Below are 10000 nucleotides of genomic sequence, written 5' to 3' on the forward strand. Positions count from 1 at the left end.
TTATTGTTGTAATTATCGTAACATATAATCGAATTATCACTATGCTTTTATTTTCTCTTTAGACATTTCTTATTATTAAAACTTATGATTTGTTTTTTTATACCGATTACCGTACCTGTTTATTTCTGGAATGAAGATTGGTACCATGCAACTCTATTTCAGATTTGTAGATATATGTATGTACTAAATGCAACGTGGAGTGTCAACAGCTTTGCTCATTTTTTTGGCAATAAACCTTACGATAAGTAAGTTTAAATTCAAAATACACGTATTTATGAATTGCTACACAATTAATTTCATAGATTATATATATATATATATATATATATATATATATATATCACTAAATTAAAAAAAAATTTAATTAACAAAAATTAACTACAGAGTAAATATATTTTAATAAGTACATAATATTCAATAATAAATGCAATGTGTGTGCGTGAGAATAACACAAATAAATTATAATGGAACGTATAATTTTTTTACATATAATTAAATTCTAGCAAAAATTAATATAAATTTTAAATGAAATTTAAACATATATATATATATATATATATATATATATATATGTGTGTGTGTGTGTGTGTGTGTGTGTGTGTGTGTGTGCAAGTGTGTGCGTACGTGTTTGTTTGTGTGCGTGTGCGTGCATTTACCTAAAAATTCAATTAAATTCTTATTATTTAATATTTAGAATTTAATATGAATCCGAAAATTATTGGCTTCCAACTGTGACTATGAAAATAAACGTATTTTATTATTAATATATGTAATCATTATTATGAATTACAGGAATATCGCACCAGTGGAAAATAAATTTGTATCTTACGTTGCGTTCGGTGAAGGTTGGCACAATTATCATCATGTATTTCCATCCGATTATAGAGCTGCGGAAATCGGAGGTGGCCGAACTAATATAACTACGAGTATCATTAATATGTTCGCGAAAATTGGCTGGGCTTATGATCTTAAATCAGCCCCAAATTCCGTCGTGAACTCAACAATTACAAATCGAGGAGATGGGACACATGAAAACTTAAAAAACGTGCAGAGTGTGCCTGAAGAAATAAAAGAACATTCGAGCTAATTTTAATTAAAACGAATTTAAATTACAATTGTGATTAATCAACAATAATCTTGAATTTAAAATATGAATTTACTTTATTAAGCATTTAATTTACTATTTTACTACGTGAAAATTCAAAGTTTTATGATATTCGTTTACGTAGTATATCTATGTTTAAAATTTTGTTTCATAAAATATATTGAATTAAGGATTGGAAAAAAATACTGTAAACTTATGAAAATAAGGAATGAGCATAAGTGAAGGTTCGAAAGGCATTTTTCATTATAACAATTATGAACCTATAGGATTATTGCGATTCTACATATTAGTTGAATAGTTATTCATTAATGAGACATTAATATGACCATAATGAGAGAAAGCATTAATATTCTATTATCGAAGAGTAACTTGGAATTAATTTGATCAGAAGTATTTAGAATACTTCTTCTTAAGGAAATTTTTTAAATTCAAATAATGATATGATGAAATGATATTATAAAATACTTTCTTTTTTTTTTTTTTTTAATTAATATTATATTTATTTGGCAGTAAGAGTTAAATAAATCTTTCGGAGAATTTTATGATAATGGGAACATTTTTAATAAGAATGGATATTAAAATATATAGTAAGTAATAATGATAAATTCGTAATTTGTCCTATATTAATGCTTCTTGTAAATCATTCTTTAATTTTCAGATATACCATCTAAATGTTTATGTAATGGACTGTTTTATTATATCAATGCTTTGTATTGATAGCAAGTAAAATAATACTGAATTAATTTCTAGTTAAAAAATATTTTTTATAATTATACATGTATTAGATCACGGATTCAAGATGATTTCGTATTCTAGTTATGCGTAATTTTTAAATTGTTTGAATGACTGATAGTGTTTTTAAGTATGTGCGAATTTTTCAAGTACGTGAATAGATGCAATATATTTTTGATCATAATTAAGCACGGAATTATAAGTTTTTAAACGACATTGTTCGATCAAGCATTTGACATTTGAAATTTCGAATAAATTTTTAAATCGAAATTTTTTAAATGCGGTATTTGTATATATACATATATAAGTATATATATATAAATATTTAACAAAGAAATATTTTACTTTGTTTTTTGTAATTAATTTGATCGAAAAATGTTAAATTTTATATTTTTTGCAACAGTTATAATCAGGCTAAAATCATGACTTATACAATTACGAGTACCTAATTAATTGGCATAGCATTTAAATATTATTAAATTAATTTTAATTATATGTTTGTTTATAATAATTTAAGCTTATTGCATTTAATAATAAACTAATATCTATTTTTTATTTACATTTGTGGAAAAATTCAAATATAACAAATAAATATTGCATTTAATAATAAATAAGCTAGACAAATATATTTTTGAAAATTTGCTTGTTTTAACATTTAATAAAATAATACATAATAATAATAACAATATACAAAGTATATATTCATATAATATGTAATAATATACTATATATAACATTACTTACATACATAATATATATTTTTTCATTTATAAATTTTATTTCACAGGATTTATTTCACTCGATTGGAAAGATAAATTACTACATATGCATAAATGATACAATTATTTTATTAATCAATATATATATAAACATATATAAATAGATGTGTGTGTGTGTGTGTGTGTGTGTGTGTGTGTGTACGCGCGTGAGCGAGCATGGGAGCATGCCTGCGTGTATGCATATCTATAAATATAATTATTATGTAAAGGGAATAGTTTTAAATGTTAGTATGGATATACGGTATAAAAAGATAACATTTGTAATTAAAAATACGGAACGGTGACTTCTTAATATATTCCTTGGTAACAGAAAAACATAAATGGAGAATATTTGTTGACAGTAAACCGTGAAACTTTGACAAAAAAATGATTACGAAACAAGCGCGAAAAATGGACCAATTACCTCAAACCAGTTACATAAATCAATATCTAACTAAATATAGTCTCTTATATAGTTGTTTATATAAAAAAAAATTAAAAAAAATAGAGGCGAGGTCAGACTAAAGGTGTGCCAACTTTAAATATCATCTTTCATTAGCACTCTTTTTATACTCTTTCGCTCAACATATTGAGAATTAAAGGAAAACTTTACCTTCGTTACATACACCTCATAATGAAAAGAACTATTTAACAAATATATATTGTGTTTTCTGTTTTAAGAATTGCTAGCAAACTCTAAGTAATAATACTGATAAGATATGTTTTAAAAAATAAAATAAAAGTAAGAAGACTATTATAACAAAGTAAAAATTTTCTTTATTAATAAATGATTTTCATGAGAAATTCGCAGTCATTATTAATTTTGTTTACTATTATTATTACTGTTATTATCATTATTATTATAATTATCATTATTATTATCATTATCATTATCATTATCATTATTATTATTCATTATTATCATCATTATTATTATTATCATTATCATTATTCATTATTATTATTATTATTATTATTAGCTCGAGTGAGAATCTTTTTGTTCAATTGAACATAAGTTTCATTGACATCTTTCATTTGTTAATATTAGACTTTCTTCTTTGGGGCCAACTGCTACATTTTTATTACAATGTTCCCAGCTGTAAGAACGTGAAATGTATATTAGGTTTAATTATTATAACGAGGAAGTATTAAGTTATCCATTTCATACCTATTTCCTTTTCGATCTTCAACCAGAATTTTATCCAAGATAATAACTTCTACGTAGGAAAACTCGGATCTATCGTCGGGTATTATTATTTCAAACTTCATTATCGCTTGTATAGTGCTGCTATTTACTGAAAATGTGTCAAATGCAGCGGCTTTAATGTCATAAAATGTGGGCTGTGCACTATTCCGATTATTCAAACTTGACAGAGGCGGTATAATTACTTGACTGGAAATAATAATAAATACGAAGAGAAATTAAACGTTAATCTTCCAGCTTTCTCGATTGACGAAGACGCTTTCTACGAATAGTTATGAAAATTGCAATACAACAATGTCGATAAATGCATCTTTCATTTTCAGAAAATTTTGAATAAATATAGGTAAGATCTTTAATATGCCCAACTAGCAAGAGGAATATCATTAATTATGTGATGTTATTATTATATCATTATTATATAATACTAACTCGCAAATAATACTAAAGACCATTTCAGCATTTCCATTTATTACTCTCATCCACAAAATGCCCTTTGGTATAAACTCATTGTCCGATAATTTTACGGCCGCTCTAAGAGGATATCCACAATACGGTGGCTCAGCTCTTGTTGTCAAATAATACAATCCAGTAGGTCCTTGATCCGCCGCGTATCCCATTTCAGGCGCCGCAATAATATCTTCCTGAGGAAAGCATGTACCTGCAGCGTAACTACCGAAGCGACGTTTACACGGCCAACTTTGAAACTTGCACTTCCCTAACTGACTTTGCAGACTTTCTACAAATAAGAACCAGGAGCGCGTGTGACTGCAGGCTATGTGAATGTCTAAGCTATCCTCTGTAAAATATCTAACATTAATTATTCATGAATATTAACAGCTAACAATCAAGTTTCTTGTAATTATTTATCGTTCATCGAATAATAATAAATAACAACACCAACTACAATAACAACAATAATAATAACGATAATAATAACAATAATAATAATTACGACGACGACGACGACGACGACGAGGACAATAATAGTAATAGTTATAGCTATAGTAGCAATTTTAAAAAGTAGTATTAAAAATTCATTCTTATTACTTCAAAATACTGCACTTATTATCGGCTTAAGTAATCATTGTGGCGGTTAAGTTATAAACGTTGAAAGATTCTGAATAAAGGAATGTACTAACCATTTAAATGCGAAACTACCACCGAGTTCTTTACATCGTTACATCCAGGCTGCTGTCTCCCACCGTTTGGGAAAAAATCTATGTGCCCAATGGGTTTCAGTAAACCAAAACCATCGGCGAAATCGATCGAGCCGTCGCTGTGTATCACATCGACGAGTCTCGCATCCGATGAGTCCAACTTCCTCGATTTCTCTCTGAACAAATGATGCCGAAAGAAAGGCGAGGCTGGATCCAATCCAGTTATACGGCCAAGTAAAATATTACGTTTCTTCAGCATCTCCGAGGCACAACCAGCTACGTGAGCACCGAGACTGAAGCCCACGAGGTGCACGTCGTCAGGATCGACGCCGAATTCTATAGCGTCGAGTAAAATGAGACTTAATTGACGACCAACGAGCTCTGTATTTGAGACAGCGAGACTGTAAGTTGTGCCAGCTCCTTTGGCCCAGTCGACCACTACTACATTGACATCATCCTACAATCGTGAATTTTCATTCATCATAGTATCATTTTCCACTCGAGTCTGCTTCCGTCGAGCTCAAACGGACAGCATTATCAAGCTCATTTTAATCGCAAGTACCTTGATAATCGCATTTATCTGCGTTCATATTTAATTTAACGCGCAAGTTTATTGCGTTTGAAGCTTATCGATAAGCAATGAGTATCGACCAACCCATAAGAAATATAATATAATAGAATCTTAAGACTTATACGTTCATCCTTTAAATCGAGCTCATTATCAACGCGTTGACTTTAATCTTATAACAAATTGTATATTACAATCGATTTTATCATTTTAATATAATCATAATGCACGCTTGCAATACATTATTTAAGGATTTGGAAAGCAGAATTAACTAAACTCACCAAATCGAGAAAAGCTTGAGCACCAGCAATGGCTCCCTCATTGTTACCACTACCCTTATAACCGTGTATGATAACTTTAAGTTTCTTTTGTGCATGAAAATTTGATTGATTCATTGACTGCAGCTTATCACCGTATTCGATTAAGCTGGGTTTTTCTCGATTTTCTCTTGTATATAGATGAAATTGTGTACTTATTATACTCGGATCTTGTGGTGGCCGCTTTAATGCGAGTGGCTGTTTACGATTTGCAAAACATCCTAATAAGTCTGTGCATAAAAATCAATATATTTTAACGAATTGAGCTGCAATATAAATGGCAAAATACACGAGTAAAGAATCGAAAAAAAAAAATTAATCTTCTGGATAACTGTAACGAGTTAGCTCTTAGTTTTGTTTTATAGTTTTTTTTTTTTTTTTTTTTTTATATTTATATATTAATAGATAATAGGGTAGTAACTAATTATATTCATAATGTGAAAATAGCAACCGAGACGTATAATCCTTTAAAGTATATCACTGAATTTATACTATTTTATTATTCTTAAAAATCCATAAAAATCTTAACTATCTAATAAAATTTTTATAAAAAGAATAAATGCATGAAAAAAAAATTCAATTATAGTTTAGTATTATAATATTACAATGATTTATTAAAAAGAAAGTATAAATATTCATTATATATAAAATATAAAATTCATTCAAATAATTTCAAGTAATATTTTCATCTTACCAAAACATATTTTATGTCCGACCTCGTCGCGATTACTTAATCGTCGATGCATCAGTAGAATGCGATTTCTCTTTTCTGATATTCCTGTTGAAAATGAATTATTATTTTTATGATTTTGTTACTTTGCCTACTTATGCATATCGAGAATAGTTTTCATGTACTTTCGTCCATCAAATATAGAACAACATTTGTCGAAATTTTATTGAAATATTATTTCTAAATTTCCATTCAAGTTTTCATTTAAATAGATAAATTTTGATAAAATACATTAAATATATATTGTCGAAGATTTATTTATTTATCATATTTGTACAATGACAAATAATCTTCAAATAATAAAAATAAATTATTCTAAAATATTAAAATTTTAATAAAGAAAAATTTATTGCTACGATCAAATATTAAAAAATTGTTGATTTGGAATATTAATTTTAAGTATAAATCGAAAGTTATTTCGAAAAGCCTGATTTTAAGAAATTAATGCAGTTCTGAGAAAATAAAAATAAAAAAAAAAAAAACATAAAAAATACATAAAATTACCGTTGTTACGAACACCGCTAACCGTCAGGAGAATGGTGACGAAGATAAATAATTTATACATGGTCACCCTTGATCCAAATATATCAATCTTTTAATTTCTTTTCTCTTCTTTTCTGTTCTTTCTTTTCTTTCTTTTTTTTCTGTTAATGACTGCTCTTGATTCTCGTTTTTTGTAGTTTTAATTAAAACGTTTGTTGCAAAACAACTGTAAGAACGAGAATTTAAAATTTATTTTCTCTTTGCAATTTTTTTTTTTTTTTTTTTTTTTTTTTTTTTTTTTTTTTTTTTTTTGATACGCCGATAAATTACTTTGCTGTTTTCTTTGTTGTTTTTTTTTTATTTTTAAATACTTATTATGAATTAATAGGAACAGCTCTCTCTCTCTCTCTCTCTCTCTCACACACACACTCTTCTTGAATTTAAGAAATTTTTATTTTAATAAAGTAATGGAATTATGTTAAAATTTTATGGAATAATAAGTGTCAAATATAATGAGATTAAAATAACCTAATTATTTATTATCTATAAAAACACATATATTTATGCAACGTATATATGTTTATGGAATTGTACGGAATAATTTTATTTTACTTGAAAATAAATTTATAATAAATAGTAAGTACGAAAATTCATCAGAAAGAATAAAAAAAGTAATTATTTGTCAAAATCAATAAAATGATTAAGGATTAGATATTCACACGTTCGTATGTTCGGTAACATATGAGATAATTAATAAATAAAAACAACTAGTTATTTGTAAAAATGATCATTTACAACAAGAGAAATTATTCAATAATTCTGCTAGATAAATGAAAAAGATTTAATTTTCCATAGAAAAAAAATATATAAAACAACTATTATTTATATTTCGTATGTAATATTTATTCATGCATATCCTCGTATAGAGGAATGATGTTTTCAAAAAAGGAATTTAAGCGGCGAAAATTAATGTGAAAAAGTAATATTTATTTGATTAGATAATAATCGTGCAATGCAAAATTCTTTACAAACAGTGCAATAATTATTCGTAGAATATTCAGTAGAAATAAATGCTCATAACATAGACTATTTTGAGATAAATTTTTACTCAAATTCTCACCTAAATAATGTATTCATTAAAATACTTTAATAAATACCATTTCACCAATTCTCGTGAAACAGAAGAAAATTGTTTAACTGAACACTTTTTCTTTCACAGATCGAGCCGATGTACTTCATTGTTTTGCCTTCAAAGACTTTTCGTACTCGCATCTTCTTGCACGCATGAAATAGTACTTACGGTTAACCATAATCACATACAACTGCAGGTAGTTGTGCAATTTAGCCTTTCGAGAGTTCCGAGAGTCCGCATATAAAGAGGAATTCAGTGGCGGCGCCACAACTTTGCTGTGGTCGTCTATATACGTCTCTCCGATAACTTTCACGAGTTTTTAAGCCGACCCTGGATGGACGAAGGTAGATCGGTTATGTGCATATAATCGATCAGACAGCGAGTGATGACACGAATATACAATATTTCGGATCTTTATATACATAAATTCAATTATGCACTTTAATTGCACTTTCAGATTGCATGGAATTAAAGTTTCATTATCTGCTTTGATTTATTACACTATACGAATGTTAAGTATTAAATTTATTATATATTATTATTATAAAATTAATATATATATATATATATATATATATATATATATATTATGTGTAATATAATATCAAATATATAATTGCTGGATATAATTGAAAAAATTATTTCGATACAAATTTCTATTTATATCTCTATAATTTATAGAATTCAATCGAATAGAAGTTGATTGAATTCTTAATTATAATATTGTTAATTTTTAATTTAGTTAATAATTTTAATTTATATATCTCTATATAATAATCTTAATAATCTTAATCTTAATATCTCTAGTCAATCACACTATCTTCATAAGATTTTTTTCACAATTTTCAAAAGAAGAAATAACAAATAATTCATAATAAATCAAGTTTTATATTGAATTATGCATTTTAATTTTAAATAATTTAAATTCACTGCACCAATAATTCTATGTATAGATTTCTACATATAAAAAGATTAATATAAATTAAAGCCAAATCGCTTTTGTGAGAAAACTACTATAATTAAAATTACAATATCATATATATATATATATATATATATATATATATATGATATATATAATTACTGTTATAAAAATTACTATGAACATTTTTGTCAATGTATATATACTATTATATTTCAATTTAATAGTCTTTAATATTTTTAATACTTGAAATAAAATTGAGTTCTGGAAATTTTTTTTTTATCGATATTTTTTTTTATCGATGAATTGTGCAAATTATACAACTCAAACTTAAACAAATCGTAATTTTAATTTTAGATATGATACATTACATTAAAACCCCAATTAAAATTGAATTTGAATATAGAAAAAAAATATTTAATTGACAAATTTATAACTATTTTTAGAATACAATATTTCCAAGGTAACGCCAATTATTAAAAGTAAATATCATATTATTTTCATAACATTATATTTGCAATCATAGATGAAATATATGTATTAGAGAGTGAAAAGGAATATCCAAATCTATTTGAATTATCATTATAAATAATATTAATAAAATGGTTATTGACCATTGTTATTATATATATATATATATATATATATATATATGTGAGTGTGTGTGTATGTGTGTGTAATTGAACTTCATATTGTTTCAAATACATTCTATAACAGTTCATAAAATTACTCGTAAACACTGTCTGTATAAGCTATAACATAAATATTTATCTATCTTCGAAAATAATTGAAAGTGGTTTCATAATATTAAGAGAAGAGTCAATATTTTATATGAAATTATATAAAAAGATAGTGTCGAATAATTTCATAATATATTAAAGATAAATAATTA

At 26.1% G+C, this 10000-nt stretch overlaps 3 protein-coding genes across 3 annotated transcripts in view; 1 reads left to right on the forward strand and 2 right to left on the reverse strand.

Moving 5' to 3' along the window:
* LOC105363069 (acyl-CoA desaturase) overlaps positions 1 to 240 on the forward strand; it is a 1143-nt gene extending 903 nt beyond the window's left edge. Inside the window, exon 4 of the mRNA XM_011500645.1 lies at positions 137 to 240. Within this exon, the coding sequence (XP_011498947.1) occupies positions 137 to 170 (34 nt within the window). The 3' untranslated portion in view covers positions 171 to 240. The remainder of the gene's footprint in view (positions 1 to 136) is intronic.
* A 3326-nt stretch (positions 241 to 3566) lies between these two features.
* On the reverse strand, positions 3567 to 6604 carry LOC105363070 (uncharacterized). Its single transcript, XM_011500646.1, has 3 exons — positions 6536 to 6604; positions 3764 to 3988; positions 3567 to 3692 (listed from the first exon to the last, which is right to left on the reverse strand). The coding sequence occupies exons 1-3, from the start codon at positions 6541 to 6543 to the stop codon at positions 3614 to 3616; spliced, it is 312 nt and encodes a 103-aa protein (XP_011498948.1). The 5' UTR covers positions 6544 to 6604; the 3' UTR covers positions 3567 to 3613.
* A 572-nt stretch (positions 6605 to 7176) lies between these two features.
* RhoGAP100F (Rho GTPase activating protein at 100F) overlaps positions 7177 to 10000 on the reverse strand; it is a 67370-nt gene continuing 64546 nt past the window's right edge. Inside the window, exons 22-23 of the mRNA XM_011500960.1 lie at positions 8212 to 8516; positions 7177 to 7280 (exon numbers count right to left, since the gene is read on the reverse strand). Of these exons, the coding sequence (XP_011499262.1) occupies positions 8506 to 8516 (11 nt within the window). The 3' untranslated portion in view covers positions 7177 to 7280; positions 8212 to 8505. The remainder of the gene's footprint in view (positions 7281 to 8211; positions 8517 to 10000) is intronic.

This window comes from Ceratosolen solmsi, unplaced genomic scaffold (genome assembly GCF_000503995.2).
Source record: "Ceratosolen solmsi marchali unplaced genomic scaffold, CerSol_1.0 scaffold27, whole genome shotgun sequence".
Lineage (NCBI taxonomy): Eukaryota > Metazoa > Arthropoda > Insecta > Hymenoptera > Agaonidae > Ceratosolen > Ceratosolen solmsi.

Excerpts from the sequence above, each read along its gene's own strand:
- LOC105363070 (XM_011500646.1), bottom strand. Across the intron at positions 3,693-3,763 it reads GAAGATCGAAAAGGAAATAG|CTGGGAACATTGTAATAAAA; the intron begins GTATGAAATGGA and ends ACGTTCTTACAG.